Source organism: Camelina sativa, chromosome 7 (genome assembly GCF_000633955.1).
Source record: "Camelina sativa cultivar DH55 chromosome 7, Cs, whole genome shotgun sequence".
In the NCBI taxonomy this organism is placed as follows: domain Eukaryota; kingdom Viridiplantae; phylum Streptophyta; class Magnoliopsida; order Brassicales; family Brassicaceae; genus Camelina; species Camelina sativa.
Window position 1 is genome coordinate 3,557,806 of NC_025691.1, and position 20,115 is coordinate 3,577,920.

Here is a 20,115-nt window from a genome sequence, read left to right on the forward strand (position 1 = left end):
ACATATATTCCCATCCTCCTTTGAGGTCCCATCTTAGTTCTCTGTGGTGGAGCAACGGGTGTATAAACGGCACAACCAAATGTTTTGAGATGGGATAAGTCTGGCTCTTGACCCGATAATAGTTGGGATGGTGAATATATGTGTTCACTAGATGGCCTGATGCGTATGAGTTCTGCTGCATGTAAGACCGCGTGTCCCCAAGTCGACACAGGAAGCTTCGATCTCATTAACAATGGTCGAGCTATTAATTGTATACGTTTAATGAAGGATTCAGCTAATCCGTTTTGTGTATGGACATGTGCCACAGGATGTTCCACACAATCAACTTTTTGACACGTTAAGTGTCTCCCAGTATCTAAAACGATGTGGGCAGAGACACAGATCTCTGATTAATACCAATTAAAACTTTTTCTTTTTTTTTTTGATTTTATTGTTATAAAATTAAAAGACATCCCATGGATATAACCGATGGGAAAGCTTTTATATCCATATTTGATGACCACATCACCCCACAACATACATTGCTACTAAAACATGACACTGAGCATTATGGCTAATTGTAGGTACAACAAATAAGAACAAAGGTCTAAAATAAAACTAGCTCAAGCTAAAATTTATTTGGAAAAAACTAGCAATGACAATTGGGGTATATGGGTAAGTCTAGTGGTACAACTCATGTTGTTAAAGGTTCAACCTTATCCCCAAAAGCATCAGGTACAAGTCGTGTTGAAACACGATCAAGAATCAAATATATCATGAATAGAAGAGACATTCAGAAAAAGATCTGTTCATAATCTGATTTTTCGGCTAGACTCTACGTCTAAATCGAGCGTCCTACTAGCGTTTGAGTTTTGCCACTAAAAAAAACTAATTTTTGTTATGAATATATTGTATTATGTGGATGTCCATTATCTCATTAATAGATTTGGTGTATAATCAAAAACCCTAATGTTGTATCATTATAGATATGTTATATCCTATGAGATAGAATAATAACACATGAAAACAATTCCCTAAACCTTTTGTTATAACACGTTATTAGCACGCTCTAAACCCTACCAACTAAGCAAACATGAAATCCTAACCGACTGAAAAAAAAAAAAAAAAATCATGGCTGATGTCATCTCTATTACCCCGCCGTCGTCTCTATCACTAATACCAGATAAGTTTTCGTAACGATCTGTTTTGTTTATCATTAGATAAATTATTGGCATCATGATTCATGAACATATTATTACCGATCATGCCTTGGGTTATATCTAGTAGTCAATCGATATATACATCAATAGATATACTCGTGTTTCAAAATTTCAAACATGCTTTATTATCTTTTGTTTCGTTATATAATAGATCAACACATGTTTATTGCTTTCTTATTATTTATTTGATTCACATATCGATAATGTTTAAGTGAAATTAAACTTTGTATAGAATAATTATTTTTTCATTAGTTAGAGATTGATGGGAGAATCGTTGGTTGATTCCTGAGTGTTATAATGATCGTGAATTGTTTTGGTGATAGTCATAGAAACCCATCTCATATTTTTTGAGTCTCAAACATGTTTATTGATTATTGTTCAATCACGGCCACCTCATATAATACTGTGTATTGTTTCAGTGTTGACTTGTATACACCTTAACTGATCGAGTTTTTGATATAGTCATGTTTGATTACCGATTAGTTTTTAGTGCCCAATATAATTATATTGCTTAATGCTTTATTGTTTGATTTTATGAAGCGCTGGTTTGGTAAACTAGTGGTTCGAGTGCGAATTGATACATGTTTTATTCCTCATATGCGATCTCAGTTGCTTTATCATTAAACGTCTTACTTTAAAATCATATTCACGTTTGATTTTGATTTTTATTTTTGGTTTAGTTGCTTGGAGGCATGATCTCCGTTTTAGATCCCTTGATGTTGTCATCTTCGATCTTTCCCATCTACAACGTATCTATTTTTACGATGTCTTCGTCTTCCCCTTTGAAACCACTGGAGCACACGGTTTCAATTTTTTCATCGAGATAAGTATTTATTTCATGAGAATGAATACAATTATATATAGTACATTAATACATATAATTTATTATTATATAATAATTATGATAATATAATTATATTCTTTGGTAAAACTCTTTAGATTTTATAATAAAATCTTTAGTAAAACAGAAAAGTAAAACGTTTGAATAAGAATATATATATATATATATAAAAATATAAAGATATGATATTTAATATTTAACACTCATTTATATGATTGTTTATAATATTTTGTGATTTAGTTTATTTGTTTAATCACAAATTTAAATCTAATTAAAATTAGATATAATATCATGATGAAATATTTTAAATCATATCTCCAAACTTTTTTGGTGAATAAATTGAAAATTTAGTAACAAATTACTATATAATGATTATTGATCATATTTTCTTGGCATCACTTCTAGGAGGAGGTTTAAGTCCAAATATATGACCATAAAATTTTACTAGTTCTTTAGCATAATCTAAAGAAAGTAAATGACTAAAAGTCTGTAAGAGAATACATACAAATCATTTTAATTCCAATTATTACCAATATTATATAATAGTAAAATAATATCATTGTTGGAAATATATTAGAGAAAATATAGTATACTTGTCACAAAATATTGTTGTCATGTAAGACACAATATAGTGAAAAATATATTTTTTTAAATATTATAATCTTATTTTTTTTGTGACTGTGTAAAATTACGAGATGTTGATGTAAATCACATCCTATTGGCTTGGTCTATTCATTGAACTGAATATGACTTTATGCAAAGAAAAAGAAAAACGCCACATCAATGATAAGAAAGTTGCTATAAAAGTGGTTATAAATGTGGGTATTATATATATATAAGGTCGCGGTTAAGTCGACTAGTATCTCCACTATAAGTGAATAATAAGTACATGACATACTTATCTCATCTATATATGATGATGATGAAAGAAGTTACTGTGAGACAATTTCCACTATTCTACTACAATAATAAGAAGTAGTAGAAAAAGTATTGAACGCTCTTGAAGAGTATATATACTATTGCCTATGGGAACATAATTTGATAATTATGTGTTATAATTTCTCAATTAGTCTCAAAGTTAAAAGAGTCTAATATATAATACATTACCCAATTTGAGAATGTTATTGATTACAAAGTGGAATTCAAATCGAGATTGATAGACATGAAGTGTCATTATCTCGAGGGGGAGAATTCATGAATCCCACATACAAAGGTGATGGAACAAATAGAAGATTATGTTCACACCCAAAATGAGTTTAATCACTCATATGAAAGAGCAAATCTTGAGGATTTGAAAAGTAATCATGTTGAGACAATAAGGAAAGAAAAATACTTTGAAATCATAAGTATTATTACCCAAGACAAAAAAGTGTTTTAGAGATTACATGCATTATCTAGAAGATGAAATGCTTTGTGAAAATCTCACAGTTTGGCATGACCGGTTAAGCCATTCCGGTTCAGTAGTGATGCGAAAGAATAATCGGAAATTTCTGAAAAGATTCATTAGAGAACCTTAAGAGTTTTCCTAGTGATTTCTTATGTGTGCTGCTTTACAAAGCAAGCCGATTATATGGCTTTCACCGACCCCATGAATTTGGATAGTGTCAATTTTCTGGTACGTATACAAAGAGATATTGTGGACTGATCATCCACTATATATGTTTGTTATGATCATGCAATCTCGAGTTTGTGAGAGTATTTGGTTAATTGACAATGGTGGTGAAACCAAGTTATGTAATTGACATAAATGACTCTATATGTCAATAAGTTCGCATCGGGCCAACGAATTATCATGAGTACTCCCCACTGTAATTGGTTTGGGTCAAAAACCAGATATATTCCATCTAAATGCATTATACATGTTGCGTTGCTCCACCACAGTTATATAAGATGGAATTTGAAAGAATGTTGGAAATATGTTGGATATGAATCTCTTTTAAAGATTGAATATCTCGAGAATTTGAGTCTCGAGATGCAGAGACTGTTTTAGTGAGTTAGTCTTTCCAACATGAGGGGGAGAAAATAAACAGCTGGTAAAGAAATATAATGGAAGAAATTATCTTGATCCTCGTACTGAGAAATGTGCGCAATAATTTCAAAAGATAATTTATTGGCAAAGTTTGCAAAGATGCTAAAAGCATGCAAGAGCCATTCTCTGACCATGATTGAATGACAAAGTCACATATACCAACTGTGCTCCAATTGAAATTAATATCCTAGAAGGATAAGATCAATTGCTATTAAGTCTAAGGATAACATGAAGTGTGATAGACTTAGGGTTCCAAATATAAGAATTCTCGGAAAAGAAAAAGGAACATAAATTAATATGGCACCGAGAAAGCAAAGAGTTATGAAAAATCTCTAGAAGAGATGTAGACATGAGTAAGAAAGAGATTCAGGTACCTGAGAATCATAATGAAAGGAAACCTCAACAAGTTGAGTCATGTCTAGAATGAAAAGGAACCAAAAAGCAAATCGACGTCGTAAATATGTTTGCATGCAGTGTTGCAGTTGATGATGTTATGGATAAAAATCGAGGATCATAAACCGCGGTCAATAGAAAAAGTTTTATTGAAAAGTGTACACAAAGAATGATTGGTTTAATCATTAAAAGAAATAGCTATGAAATAGTTCAAATCTCTTGAAGAGATAATATTTGGACCTATAGTCCTTACACTTGAAAGAGTAAAATGAGTGGAACATAAGTGAATCTGTATGAGAAATTCAGTACGTGTAGTAGTACAATGATTCTCAGAAAATACTTATGAGAGATGTACTCTCATTTGGTAGAAGCAACTAATTTAGATCCCTTAAGAGTTTGAAAATAAGAGTAAGACTTGATTCAGTCTAGTGAGAAGGTTTTCAAACTGTCAGAAGTTTCCTTTAAAGTGATCATATTGCTAGAAGCAATATTTTATAGTTCTCGAGAAAAAGTTTTGTAAACTTTTGACATCTTTTGAGAGAAAAGGGTGAGAGTATGTCTTTATGAGAAAATCATTTGTGTAGATCATTGTTGTTCATCTTAGGTATCTCATAGTGGTTTGAAAATAAATCGGGAACAAGCTAAGATAGGATCTTAGAGTTGTGTAAATCCGATATTGAACAATGACTGTAATTGTGTTCAAGAAATATTTTCAAGAAAGTTTGAGGACATAGACCTTTGCTGAACCTCGTTAAAAGAAAAATTATGTGTGTCTCTTGTCTTTTTACCACTTACAAGTGGTTCTTGTTATCTGATCTCCGGTAGAGATTTCACATATGAAATTTGGTAAGCGCAAATGATCAATGATGAAATATTACTCCTGAAAGATGGAGAAACTGGATCGTATAATATCAGATCTTTCATGAAATTTCTTGAGGTTATAGATTTGACATATGATGAATGAGATGTTACCTCAAGATGCTTACATTATCTTACATAGAAAAATGGTCTTGTAGTACCATACTAATAAGAAGAGCAGAAAGAGAAAGTTTTACAAGGAGATTATGAATAACTCTTATGTATAAGATTGTTTGGAAGATTGTATCTAATAGAATATTTGGGCTTAAGTTCAAATAGATCTTCTATATGAAAGGGGTTCAAATAACTTGAAGTTCAATGACCCAATAGAATATATGATGATCATATGAGTTTGTACCTGAAAGCGTTGTTTATAACAGTTCAGGAAAGTTGATATATATGATCATAATACATAACCTGAAGATGATGCTTTCAGGGGGAGAAATATGATCATAAGCGTGGTTGTACTCTTTTTCCCTTATCATGGTTTTTATCCTATTGGGTTTTTCCATGAAAGGTTTTTAACGAGACAACAAAAGAACACGCGAAAGATAAACACCTGAAAAGGAAGATTATGATTCCAATGGTGAAAGACTATCATCTTCAAAGTCTTTGACATACATTGATGAGATTGTGAGAGACGAAGATAATGACAAAGATGAGTCATTTGCGAGGTCCATTACCAATTGAAGAATGGCGATGCACGTGTACTATAGTTCAAGTGAAGATTTGGAGCACGCATTTACCAAGACGCTTCAAGCCACTACTTTCAAGGAGTTAGTTCATCATATTGAATTGCGTCATTTTGAAGATTTCAAGTGATGTACTCAAAAGGGGGAGTAAAAACGCGCTGCACTCTTTTTCTCTTAACCATGGTTTTCCCACTCGGTTTTCCTGGTAAGGTTTTTAACGGGGCAGCATCTCATATGCGCATTTGGGACTACATTTTTATAATGGTCATCCAAGGGGGAGTGTTATGAATATATTGTATTATGTGGATGCCCATTATTGGTCCATTAATAGACTTAGCGTACAACCAAAAACCCTAATGTTGTAATACAATATATATGTTATATTTTATAGAATAATAACACATGAGAACAATTCTCTAAACTTCTTGGTATAACAATCAATTATTTTTGTTATTACAAATCAGATTAAAAAAAAAAAAGTAAATGTATCCAAATTTAGCTAATCAAGATTATTGAACCATCTACGTGACAAGCCCAACACAAGTCCAATTAGCTTAATGAAGTGATTAACAAGCCCATATATATATTCGTCGTGGTGTGAGTTCACCGACTAGTCAATCACTCCGCCGACTACAATGCCATGTTTTTTTTTTCCCAAAAAGACTAATTTTCTGAAACCGTGGGAAACTATCTTAATTTCGAATTTCGGTGGCCAATGCTACTCGAACCCAGTTGGCGAGACTTTTCTCCCTTTATCACTGGACCAAGGCGACTTGGTGCGATCAGCTTTACCACTTCTCCACCAACGATGATGACACCTTCCGATGGTATAGTAACGTCTTCTCTCAAAACACTAACGAGTACAACAAACTAAACCGGATCGGTTCACAACTCTGCGGTTCACTGTACGCCACGCGTCAACAATCCACAACCGCTCGTGCCTTCTGGAGCTCGCTGTCTTCTCCGGCACCGGCCGGATTCACACGTGACAACGTCTCAGCCGTCGAGGCTCCTTTCACCTCGATCAAGAACCTCCACGGTTTCAAGAACCAATTTGGTGACTCTCAAACCAATTGGTTCCATTTCGCATCGAACGTTATGCAAAACTACTCCAGCTACTTCAACGACAACGAGTCTGTTCCCTTGAGCTCAAATTCTTCACACCGGGCTCGGTTCCGTCGCCGTGATAGGTGTTCAGTCAGCGAAGCTAATCGGAACTTTCTTTACCCAACCGACGACGAGATCGAACCGTTCCCTACATCGAGATTTCATCCTCGCCGTCCATTACCAGATGCAATGGCTGTGATTTTCAAACACTGCGAGTATTCCGGGATTGAAGAAGTAGCTGAACAGACTTGTATCGTGACTCACGTTAACCTCATGTGGCCTGTCGGAAACGGTGAACAGAATGAGTGGACTCGGATTAACTCGGATGTTACTCATCGAGGTGAGGTTTGGTACTCGTATACGTGTCATTGGTCTACGAAACCAGTTAGTCTTAATATTCAGTTTAGGCAAGTGATAGCCTTCATGTTATCATCATGATGATGAGGATACTGATGATGAATAAGATCTCGTATTAAAAAAAAAAACTAATTGTTTGTTTGTCTTATCTCGTTCGTTCGGACAACTTAGTTCTGTTTTGAATTATTGTTACTTGTTTAGTTCATCCCAAAGAAAATTTATACACTGATTGTTATTCGTTAACTTTTAGACTTTGTTCGATACTTGGATAGATAATACAAATAGTGTATTCGTTTTAACTTTTGATTGAAGTGTGTTTTTGACCTAAAAAGAAACGATAATATCACTTTCAAAAACAAAGATTCGGTGGTTTGCAACAGAGAAAGAAGAAGGATGAGCACATGATTACAAATGGCATGGTTTTAGACTTTCTTCCGAATATATATAGGGGAGAGTTACTATAATATTACATAAAAGCTTCATTATTACAAAAATAGCACACAATTGTTGGTAATTACTAGAATAAATTATGTACTTACTATATCTTTGAAATTAGTATTGAGAAAAAACGCAATTACGGCTAATGCCATTAGTGGAAAATAAAAAATATTGGGAACTGGGAGAAAGTCTACCAGTTCTTTGACGGTATATTTTTTTGGTACATAAAGTTGGTAGTTATAGTTGGTATATTAAGGTGGCAGATTGAAGGGGTACGTTAGATTTACTTGGTATACTTAGTTGTAGTGTTTGTACACTTATGGTTAAGGTAGATTAATTAGATAGATATATGATTGCGTTAGATTAAGTTGGTAGAGAAACTGTCTTTGATGATAGACTTATGTTTTCAGCGGGTAGATCGATAGACTTAAAAAGTAGGGAAGATATTTATGGTAGATTAATGGCCCGTTGCGACAGATATATGTGACAGACTTAGTCCTTAACAGATATTTTTGGTATACTTTCTTTGTTTTTGAAATAGTTTTAGTAGTGTACTGGTAGACTTTTATTTTGTGGTAGATTAAGTAGGCATTTTTGACAGTTGTAAAGTCTTACCAGAATAATACAAATTTGTTTGATCAAGCAAAGATAGTATAGAGTTGTGATATACTTATAGGGGGATCTATATAACTCACTTTTTATAGGTTTTTAAGTTAGAAATCAGATGTTGAGATGAAAATCTATAATAGTTGAGTAAAAACCCCACAAGTGAAACCAAAAAAATAGACATAAGTCGTGAAAAAATAAAGTGAGGCAGGGGAAATTAGGGTTTTCAGTCGTATGTTAGAGGTAGAAGACGAGGATATTCTGGTAATTTCGGGTTCATTAAAATCGAACGTGTACGTACATATGAACGCATACATACATATGAAACACACAAATTGTTTACAAACAAAACATTCAAAACATATACGTACACAAGTTATTTTAATGTAACATTCAAAACAAGTACTTATGTGAGAAACGTGATAGCAATCATCATAAAGCGAACTATGTCATTCAATCTTGTTTGAGACTAATTAGGGAGATAAGTGAAACAATCACACATAAAGATATGTATAACTACACATTCTCTCACCATATTCTCACAATTACAAATAAACTCACCGTTGAGCATAGTTATAGAAGTGTCAAATCCACTGTTGAACATAGTTATAGAGGTGTCAAAAATCTAACTATGCATGTTGCAGTTTGGGTGTACTTACATAACGTTCTTTTATTTAATGTATGTTGCAGTTTGGTGTACGTACATAACGTTCTTGAGATTAGTGTACGTACATAACATTCTTTTGCTTAGTGTACGTCCATAAATCCGTTTTAATGAAAGATATTATTGTAATTTTGTAATCATCTTCAACATATCTTCTTCTAGAACCCTAGCTAATATTATCGTTGTTGTTCACCGGAAATGGAACAAGTAAGAGATGTTACTAGAACAAGTAAGAAATGTTACTAGAACAAGTAAGAAATGTTACTAGAACAACTTATGTAATTCGTAATTGTTTATTTATTTATTATATTTCCGAGAGGTAATGAATAATAACCACACAAAATTACATTTTAACTATAGAGGGTAATATTTAGATAACATAAATAGTATTTGTCGAATTGTATTACTCAGTTCAACTAGGTACAACTAAATATATATTTAGATTTGCATTTATATTTAAAATATGAAAATGATAATTAAGGTTTATAAGAATTTCTTTGCATATTGAACTATTAAAGAACCATGTTTAATCAACAATACAAGAATTTTTATATACTATCGTTTTCACATAAAACACTCTTTATAGTATAAGGAAGACTTAATAAGTGATCACCTCAAATGAAGCAAAAGAGGTGAAACCCAAGTTTTTATGAACATTGTGTTANCAATAACCATACAAAATTACATTTTAACTATAGAGGGTAATATTTAGATAACATAAATATATAATACTCAGTTCAACTAGGTACAACTAAATATATATTTAGATTTGCATTTATATTTAAAATATGAAAATGATAATTAAGGTTTATAAGAATTTCTTTGCATATTGAACTATTAAAGAACCATGTTTAATCAACAATACAAGAATTTTTATATACTATCGTTTTCACATAAAACACTCTTTATAGTATAAGGAAGACTTAATAAGTGATCACCTCAAATGAAGCAAAAGAGGTGAAACCCAAGTTTTTATGAACATTGTGTTATGAAAACCTTGTATATGCTAAATTAATAGTGATAAATCTTGTGGCCAACTGCTAATTAATAATTTATATTATAGTCCAATTGGAAATACGAAAAAAATGTAAAAGTTCAACTATGAATATGAGAGTACAACTGGACAACTATGTATAATTATGTGTATACCAAATAAATTTTTACTAATATCATGTTGTCTTTGGTTCATTTTACCACACTTGTGATGATTTTAAATAAATATTCCGCCACCAAAAGTTTATTTTTTATTCGTTTTCACATGATCCATATTTAAATTTATTTTAATAGTTCTAGTACAGTTGCACCAAGTAGTTCAAATTATACTAAAATTTTCTCAGTTGTACCTAAGTGATCTAGTTGTACATAAAACCTCACCTTCACCCTAAAATTCTATTAACTACAACCAAACAAATCTTAGAGCTCAAAATTCAACTTATAAAGATCATAGGTTTCGTTAAAAACCAAAGAGCCAAATTTTCAGATATAAACACTCTTAATTTCTTCGTCAGTGTTGATTGCTCAGGAAACCAAAGACTCAATTTTTTTTTTTTTTGGGCAAACTGAAATTGATTAAATAATTAAAAGTTTTACACTCCAAGAGGAGGAACCCGAAATAACCAAACAAAGCTAACCAAACAACTAAAACAAATGCCATATGTGGAAGAAAAGCAGTAAAGCAGTAAAGCAGCAAAACTGATGTTGTGAACCCACTGAAACAATCCCCTTGGAGTACCAGAAATGGTTTGCCCACCCATTATGTGCTTTCTTCCAGCAGATTGCCCCATACTGCCTTTCACAAAGCTCGATGGTTTTGAATGAGAGCTGTAGAGTGTGCTAGTTGATGAGGCTCTCTCTTGAATTAGACTCAGATCCTGCTGTTGCAAGGAAGATCCGTTGCTATTGGAGGCTATTCCAGAAGGCGCAGAATGTCGAAGTTGAATAGGCCACTTTTTAATCTCAGGACCTCCAGCTGAATAAATTGCCTTTTGCTACTCTGTTATATCAGTAGCAAGAAAAAAATACCAAGGTTATGTACCATACTAATACATAACCATATGTGTGGAGTGGCACGTGAGAAGGAATCAAATGGAGTCGGCTTATCTCAAGCGGTACACGTGGAGGGTGTGGATTAAGCGGCTAAGGAGCCGTTGGAGGAAACATAAAAACCATGTGATTGTTTTCATTTTGCTATCATCATTGAATCTTATCAAAAAATTGTAAAACTCTCTAAAAATATTTGCTGGGTTTCTCCCAATCTGGGAGCTGGCTTATCGATTAGTGTTTTATGAATACTCAATCGATTGTTTGGTGATTTCTTGGTTGATTGTGCGATTGTGAGTTAATTTGTATCACATACAATACTAGAGAATTCTATTCCCAGGCGCAATTGAAATAAGAGAGGGATGAAATATCAGATTAAGAACAGAATGTAAGGGTCAAAGAGAGGTATAAAAGAAAACAATTTACCTAGGTATTCAAGCTCGAAAAAATTCCCAATGCGTGTAATGATAAAATCCCTGGGTTTATAAGATCCATTGTCAGGGGAGGATGACAGAATGTGAGATATTGATGTTTCGTCAACAGCAGCAGAACTACCAAACGCCCTTGCAACATGACTGTTAAGTATCGATCTCCTGTCTCTATCTGACTGTATTACTGATCCAAGTGCTATAGACGATTCAACAATCGCCTTAAAACTGTTGAAGGTTCAGGAAATGGACATACTATGTACACTACCTATAAGAAATAGAAGGCAACAAGTATCAACAGCTACACTTGGTAGAAGTATACTAATCTCAATTAACATATGTATTTCTCAACTTATACTTACCATACAAGGACTCCCTGAGCCTTCTTTCTGGTTTGTGTAACGCAAGCTTTAGGCCTTTCAACGCTTTTGATAAAGACTTCAGATAGCTACTCACACATTCCACCCATTCGACAAAGACAGAAAATAATCGCTGAGATCCCAGAAGCAATGTGTTATCCCAGAAGCAATGTGTTATTCCACCCATTCCACCCATTTGATTTCCCAGGCTCTGTGGCAAATGGGTTCCCAGTCTACACGTCTCATAAACTATGCAATAAAAAAATAAATCAAAAGAAATGATGAGAAAATGTCAGAACTCGTGTTCCTCTAGAAACAATTTTTATCAGAAACTAATTCCTATCATGTTTGAGCAAAACCTCTTTCACAATTGATAAACTCGTCGACTCACCAGTTCCAAGTTGCTGGAAGAAATCACAAAACTTTACAAACCAATCAAACTAAGAAGCAGAGACAATCCCTATAAAACCAAAGTTCTCTTATAATCAAATCAATCCCTAAAACCCAATATCCATATAGTCACAAGACTCATAACACCCAAATCATATCGTGAATTAAAAAAAAAACTCACCTTAAGAGCATGAACAAGCCCGGAGATTACTGGGTTATCTCAGTTGGCACACGTTCATTAGCTCAGTTGGCACACGTTGATAGAGCATTAACAAGAGGGAAGAATAAAATACCTGAGCAAGTTGGGACTGGGTTAGCTTTTATCTGTTCGAGCTTGCATAATGGCTTTCTTTAGCTCAGTTGGCACACGTTAATCTGGATTTCACAATTGCATAATCAATATATGAAGCTCTATCATCAAGATAAAATATCAATACATAAAAGGTTCCTCATAGCTAAAACTCAGGTAATACAACAGAAGAACTAAACTCTTATGATTCCAGGACAAACATAGAACCTCATTTTCCCAGATTACAGAGCCTGAGACTACCACTATCTAATCTTTACAGCCATTAGGAAAATCAATTCACCATAAGTAAAGCAAGTGATTAAAGATAAGACTTACGAGTAAGGTTCTCAGTGTCATCATCAAGCCTTTTGGTGTTGAGAGATGTGCCACTTGATGCAGCCTTGTTGGTTCCAGCATTGACTAAATCCAAACAACACACACACACACAAAATCAAATGTCAGATGGAAGCCATAACTGGAAATTGCACATAGAAACAACAACAACAAAGACTCAAGAACCAAAATCAAACCAGAAGAAGTAGTTAAGCTATCGAACTAATATGAACAACAATCAAATCAGCAATACAAAAACATCGGAAATTTCAATTGAAAATCACAATAACCCCAAGGCGTTGAAAGCTAAGTTACATCTATTGAAGCTCAATCAAGGAAATAATCTAGAGAGAGACCTAAGAATGCTCTAAGATAGGATCAAACCAGAACAAAGACAATCAATTAAGAAAGAAAAAAAAGAAGAAGAATCGAACATTTTCTGACGGTCTCGATATCGGCGCCGGATCGACGAGCGGCGTTGACAGTTTTCTCGTCACGCTTGGCGGCGGAGTTAGGGGCTTTCTTACGGATAACAACGGGCTCCCAATCCTGAGTTATAGGTCCAACTCCTGCCATGGCTTCGTTCTAGCAAAAAAAAAAAAAAGCTTTTTCAATAAATCAAGAAAACAAAAAAAAGAGAACCCACCCAAGGCCTCGGTCTAGAATAAAATATGTTACCGGCGGTGAGATTGGCCATGTTCATGCTGTCTTGTCGTTGCTCATCTTCGCAAGAAAAGAATCTGGCGGAGGAAGATAAGAAACCTTAAAACCTCAGCAGTAATTTCATAGTTCTTTAAGACTAAAAAACGATGCTTTAGGTAGGCTCTCATGGGTATAGCTACATCTTCTCCCGCAGATGTAGAAGACACTCATCTCCAACAAGAATATGATTTTGTCGAGGAAGATGAAGCAATTAGAAAGAATTAATTTTGTGTTTTATTCCAACCAAATTTAATTATAAATGGCATGCATCGTAAATAAACAAAATTAGACTGGGTTATAAGTAATGTATAAACTTTTTTTTGTAGTGTTTTAGTACGAAGGATCTGAAACGTACTGTTATAGTAATTTTTTTTGTAGTGTTTTAGTAAGAAGGATTTGAAACGTACTGTTATAGTAATAAGGCAACTTTTATGTAATATTATAGGTAATTTCCCTATATATAGTGGACATTTCTGTTTATATAAATATAAATGTCTATATAATTATTTATCTAGCTAAATGATTACACTGTCTCGAGAACATAAGATACATCGATTACATTATTATTAGCTTACAAAAGAATCACAAGAAAAGGAATATATTCTTCTTCTTCTTCTTCCAATTATTATTGTTATTTTCTTAATATCTATATATAATTCAGGAGAAAAAGAAAAGAAAACAAAAACCAGAAGAATATATATACATATATATATATGATGATTCCTCTGGTTAACTCATAATCTCTCCTCTCCTTTTGTTATTCAACTATGTAGAGAAAAACAAGGGACTGATCGATTGATCAGATAAACTTCACGTTTTTCATTTTACCTACTGGTGCAAGAGAATGACATCGGAATGTGCTTCAAGTTTGAAACGTCGAACAACTCCATGAACCTTTGATCCGAAACTCTAGCTTTAGCCGCTGCAAATCGCTGATACTCGTCAAATATCGATGTCAAGCACCATTTCTGGAGTTTCCTCATGCATCCAACAAGACACCCGGTTCTATGCTGCAATGATCATAGCCATGTCTTGTGTCAAAACAAAGAAATGAAACTCATCGACTAAGAGGATTTAGCTTTTTCATATTTACAATTTTTTACATACCTTGCCTCGTTTGCAATGAATCAAAAGTGGATGGTTCTTCTCATCTACGGATTAAAAAAAAAAAAAGACAAGATTAGAAGATTTAAACACATAAGCTAGACATAAGTTTCTATTAGGGCTTCTATGATTTATACCAAGAAGGACTTTAAGTGCTTCACGGATTTTATGATCTAGGATATCTACAAATGGCTCCTGCAAAAATGAGGATCACACTGTTAGTTCCTTGGCAAGTCATTAGTAACTCACAAACCAGTAAAAAAAAGAATCCAAATTATGATGTGACATACTGACATGTTCAATGTGTCGACTATATTCATTCTTAGAGACCGAAATTGATAAAAAGAACTATACAGTAAAAGAGCTGTGGAGTATATTTTATCATCCTATTATTGAAAGTTAGGCACAGCAAAAAAATATACACAATATCAAAGAGGGCCATGAAAAGCACCCAATAATGAAAAGGAAAATGACTTCCTATGAAGACTAGAGAGTTGTCACACCCAACATATAGAATCTCAGCCAATAAGCAGATCTTAAACTAGAGAGACACAACAAACAAAATATGAGTGTGGAATATTCATTACACTTCTCGTCAAATCATTCTAAGAAGAAGATAAAAGCCACTTTACCATGTTTNTAGGGCTTCTATGATTTATACCAAGAAGGACTTTAAGTGCTTCACGGATTTTATGATCTAGGATATCTACAAATGGCTCCTGCAAAAATGAGGATCACACTGTTAGTTCCTTGGCAAGTCATTAGTAACTCACAAACCAGAAAAAAAAAAAGAATCCAAATTATGATGTGACATGTTCAATGTGTCGACTATATTCATTCTTAGAGACCGAAATTGATAAAAAGAACTATACAGTAAAAGAGCAGTGGAGTATATTTTATCATCCTATTATTGAAAGTTAGGCACAGCAAAAAAATATACACAATATCAAAGAGGGCCATGAGAAGCACCCAATAATGAAAAGGAAAATGACTTCCTATGAAGACTAGAGAGTTGTCACACTCAACATATAGAATCTCAGCCAATAAGCAGATCTTAAACTAGAGAGACACAACAAACAAAATATGAGTGTGGAATATTCACAACACTTCTCGTCAAATCATTCTAAGAAGAAGATAAAAGCCACTTTACCATGTTTAGTCTAAAAAGAAAAAAAGTTGAAAATTTTATTATATATTCACATGAACAGAATTGACAACACAAGGGTGAATTTGTGGGAAAGAGAACGATCAATACCACAACAGCAAATCAGCACAATTATATTTCCTTTCAGTCTTCTCTTTTCGAGTATAATAAAGCAATCTAGATAAAATAAAACTAGCCGCCCCATCACAAGTTGTACAAACTCTCTTGTTCAACTAAAGTAACATGTTCTTTTTCAAAGAAAAGATAAACTAATGTGACATGCATGTTTGGTTGGCTTCTCTTATGGCTGAATTTGAAATATCAAAAGTTATGGATTATACATTTGGCGTTAAAGGTAACTAGTTCACCGCTCTACGCTCAAGTTTGGTTATTACCTCCCTTAGCTTATATATACCAACAATTTCCTTCAACGAAAAGTCATTCCATCCAAACATGAGCCACTAAAACATACTAAAGCAACAACATATATGTAGTTAGGTATTAACCACAGTAACTGACATATAAATGAACAATCTATCACTTTCACACTTATTTCCAGCTTGATTTAGGTACTATACCTACCAGTTGATATGTGGATACTTTTACCATTAACACATTGACGACAAGTCACTATCCACAAAGTTTTCACCACTAAAACCCAAAAAAAAAAGTTTAGGTACATTTTCTACTTCAACATCAACTTGTACAACCACAAAGAAACACTTTTTACTTTTCCTATTTAATTTAAGATTACATAAGATACCATTCATGCATTAAAGTGCACACACAACTAATATGAACCAAGAAAACAGTATCAACAGAAACACAAAGGAAAGTAAAACTTTCGAGTAGTGGATCTCTGACAATACTTGTATGCAATTGCAAGGCAGCTAAGTATTTATTTCTTTGACGCAGCCCATTATATTATCTAAATTTTTATATACAGAACCAAGTGGTATTAGTTGATGAAGGGCAAGCAAACAAACAGTGGGGCCATGGAGTCAATGGTAACGGACAGAGCCAAGAAAAGCATCCTTCAATAAAGCATTAAAGAATGGTGTACGCTTTTTCTTGGGCGGTCTCATGTATAAAAATATGGATTAGAATAACCTCTTGAATGGTTAAGTCCAAGACAAAAAGAAAATCCCATACATGAAATGCCATTCTTCTTGTCTAAATCATAACACACCTAAGCAAATTACTACTCCTAAGGAAACATGAAACTTAGAGAGACATGCATGCTTAAAGAACAATTAGGCAACATTATACTAAGCAATTCAATGCGTGACTAGAAGTCGAAATAGTATTCAGAATAATACCGAAGTTTTCGAATTTCCATTTGTATAGGAACCCTCTTTGTGATGCTTAGAACCCCAAATATGCAACCAAACCTCGTTCTCTAATCCGGGCAGACACTGCAAATTCAAGATATCCAAATAGATAAGAAACTTCCAATTTTGAGACTCCCCTTTATGAATTCATGTTTTGAAGCCTCAAAGTTAAGAGAATTACAGAACAAGACAGTGATGAAGCAATTAGAAATGGACATTTATGAACAGAGAGAGTGCATATGAAATAAAAAAGACACACACCTTGGACTTGGAGCCGTCAATGCCAAACTGGAAAAGACTAATTCCATTGGATTTGAGGAACTGCATGTTGTTCTCCGGATACGGCTCTGGACACAAAGATCTTCACACATTTCCCACATAACACAAACAAACACACAAAAACCTAAAATCAACAATTCCAACGTTTTCAATATAAGAGTCAATTTGATCAAAGTTCTTGGGAGCTTACATGATTGAGCGAAGGCCAAGACTCTTGATGAAGGGGAAGTTCGCTGTGTCCGGGAAACCAGACCGGAAGATACCGTTATCGACCATCGCAAAGTTCAACGGTGGAATCAGGTCGCCGGAAATCTCACGCAATGGTGCAGTAGCAGTAGCAGTAGCACCAGCAGCTGGCGGCGGAGATAAGTTGCTCCGGTCAACCATAGCTACCTCGATCTTGTGGAAACCCTCACCTCTGTCTTCCTCCTCCTCTTCCATAGTCATAAACTTGGTCTTGTTCATCGACTTCTCAATAAGTTTCATCCTCGAGCTAAGAAAGAATCTAAACTAGCTAGTTCGATTGGGAGATTTCTTGGAGTGTTGAATCTGAAGATCTTATCCTGTTTTAGTTTCTTGTAAGGTTATGGAGAAGTAATGGAGATGGTCGTTATGAATCGACGACCTTGCTTTATATAGACACGCCATTGTAGAGAGAGAAACTTTTATGTTGTCGCTGTTGGACTTTTAGAGAAATATGGATAGAGAAAAATAAAGAGAAAGAAAAGAATATTTGGAGGAGATGAACGAGACTTGCGTTTTCAATCAATTAGTATGTTTTCTAAAATAATTAATGCACCAATTAAATTCTTATTTTTATTTGGAAAAATTAATAGTGAAAGTGAAAATACGACTTTATTAAATTGAAGGAAAGCCATAGTGGTGGATCGGCGTATGAGGATACGTATAAAAATACAAAAATAGAAATAAGCTAATTCGGAAAACCACAAATCTTTTTCAACCCAAAAAAATATTCAATTTGGTGTGACAAATAACAAACTATAAGTTTTTTTTTCTTCTTCTTTCATTGCAATCTACTTTGGATATTACAGCATATCGTGTTATATGAATATGATCCGATTAGATTTAAACATTTAATTATCGTGGTTTGTAATTAAATTAAATAAATGTATGTTAGATTGTAATAAACAAATAAAAATACATCAGATAAGAATTAATGTTTTTTCATAGTTGTATCTCATCAGTCAAACATGTTTTTTAGATATTTTATGTCAATAACATGCAATATACACATTTGTTACCAAAACTGTAATACAATAACGAAACTAATACAAAATATTACGCAAAAATATTTTGTTTACAATAATAATTTTTGTAAGATGTAAATAGGTGCTTTAAATTATTAATGTGGTTGTTATACATTTTCATGTTAAAAAATATGGGAAAGTACCACTTTCTAAAAATATATATTTCCATTTTCAAAATTATATTGTAGCTTATGATGATATTAAGTTTATAACTTTTTGAGTAGGTGAATAGTATGCGGGCGTATCTAGATAAGTTCTATTAGAACATCTCTATGGAAGATTAAATTATAAAAAGAACATAAACCGGCTATAATGACATGTGTTAAGTAACGTTTCTCATCGAATCTCAATTGAGAACCGTTTTTCAATCTCTGTTACTTTAGTATTATTTATATTAGTGAAAAGTGAAATCTTTTGTGAGAGATTATGGATGAAGATAAGCTTAGCGTGTGAATGGTTGCATGGGACAAATCTATACGTGCATTAGATCGTTTTTATTTATCATTTCAAACGTTGTTGTCTGCAATGGTGTGGTCTAAAAAAACAGAAATAAAATCGCAGCGGACCAATTACGGACTGTTTTTGCATACAAAAAAAGCTTGTCCGCAACAATTTGTTATCCGCCTTAAAAATAAAACAGTCCAGACCGCATACAGATTTGGCCGCCCTGACCGCAGTTACCATTCACACTCTTAGGGTTTGAATGGTGACTGCGGTTGGTGCGACCAAATTTGTCAGCGTTTTAATCCGTCCCAAAAATAGGGCGGACAGCAGACCGTAGCGGACCAGTTTTATTTGCACACAAAAATAGTCCGCAGTTGGTCCACATCGGTTTTCTTTCTGTATTTTTTGGACCGCACTGCTGCGGACTAAATTTGTGAATGGTAAATAAAAAGTGGTTTAGTCTGCCGACGGATTTGTCCGCCATAACCGCTGTCACCATTCAAACCTTGAGAGTATTTCCAACATATTTTTCCTTTTTTAAAAAAAATAGAGTAACTTCATTTTGCAAATGAGTTTTTTTTCAACCCTATTATATTTTGGAGTTAAAAATGAAGATCTCCAAATTTTAGTATACAATATTAATAGAGGTTTCCAAATATAGGGAAAAAATGAGAACTTTATTTTGAAGAAAAAAATGGAGATGGATTAGAGTAATTTGACTCCAAACTCAATTTTGAAGATGAATAGGATAGTTTTAAGATCAAATCATATTTGTATTTTCAAATTATTTTTTAAAAAGTGTAATCAGGATCATTCTAAT

The 20,115-nt window shown here is 33.6% G+C and overlaps 3 protein-coding genes across 4 annotated transcripts in view; all 3 read right to left on the minus strand.

Moving 5' to 3' along the window:
- The window catches only part of LOC104704246 (vesicle-associated membrane protein 711-like), a 12,325-nt gene extending 5,230 nt beyond the window's left edge, over window positions 1-7,095 (minus strand). Inside the window, exon 1 of the mRNA XM_019226981.1 lies at window positions 7,045-7,095. Within this exon, the coding sequence (XP_019082526.1) occupies window positions 7,045-7,095 (51 nt within the window). The remainder of the gene's footprint in view (window positions 1-7,044) is intronic.
- LOC104700157 lies at window positions 11,547-13,927 on the minus strand. 2 transcript variants are annotated; one of them, XR_002032673.1, is made up of 6 exons: window positions 13,702-13,927; window positions 13,458-13,608; window positions 13,027-13,110; window positions 12,583-12,694; window positions 12,015-12,260; window positions 11,547-11,920 (listed from the first exon to the last, which is right to left on the minus strand). XR_002032673.1 is itself a non-coding variant. In XM_019227422.1 (5 exons), exons 2-5 carry the CDS (start codon window positions 13,597-13,599, stop codon window positions 11,892-11,894), a joined length of 501 nt encoding a protein of 166 aa, XP_019082967.1. In that variant the 5' UTR covers window positions 13,600-13,608; window positions 13,702-13,927; the 3' UTR covers window positions 11,550-11,891. The 2 variants fall into 2 exon arrangements, 1 of the variants encoding a protein (XP_019082967.1); XM_019227422.1 differs by lacking the exon at window positions 12,583-12,694 and having other exon boundaries at window positions 11,550-11,920.
- LOC104700158 (probable tyrosine-protein phosphatase At1g05000) lies at window positions 14,225-18,268 on the minus strand. The gene is made up of 6 exons (XM_010415621.2): window positions 17,774-18,268; window positions 17,566-17,665; window positions 17,293-17,388; window positions 15,491-15,548; window positions 14,833-14,876; window positions 14,225-14,735 (listed from the first exon to the last, which is right to left on the minus strand). The coding sequence occupies exons 1-6, from the start codon at window positions 18,067-18,069 to the stop codon at window positions 14,550-14,552; spliced, it is 780 nt and encodes a 259-aa protein (XP_010413923.1). The 5' UTR covers window positions 18,070-18,268; the 3' UTR covers window positions 14,225-14,549.

Excerpts from the sequence above, each read along its gene's own strand:
- LOC104700158 (XM_010415621.2), bottom strand. The coding sequence starts at position 18,069 with ATGAAACTTATTGAGAAGTCGATGAACAAGACCAAGTTTATGACTATG. Across the intron at positions 17,666-17,773 it reads CTTGGCCTTCGCTCAATCAT|ATCTTTGTGTCCAGAGCCGT; the intron begins GTAAGCTCCCAA and ends AAATGTGTGAAG. Across the intron at positions 14,736-14,832 it reads TTCATTGCAAACGAGGCAAG|CATAGAACCGGGTGTCTTGT; the intron begins GTATGTAAAAAA and ends TGATCATTGCAG.
- LOC104700157 (XM_019227422.1), bottom strand. The coding sequence starts at position 13,599 with ATGGCAGGAGTTGGACCTATAACTCAGGATTGGGAGCCCGTTGTTATC. Across the intron at positions 12,261-13,026 it reads TGACACTGAGAACCTTACTC|TTTATGAGACGTGTAGACTG; the intron begins GTAAGTCTTATC and ends TTTATTGCATAG. Across the intron at positions 11,921-12,014 it reads GCTCAGGGAGTCCTTGTATG|GTAGTGTACATAGTATGTCC; the intron begins GTAAGTATAAGT and ends TATTTCTTATAG.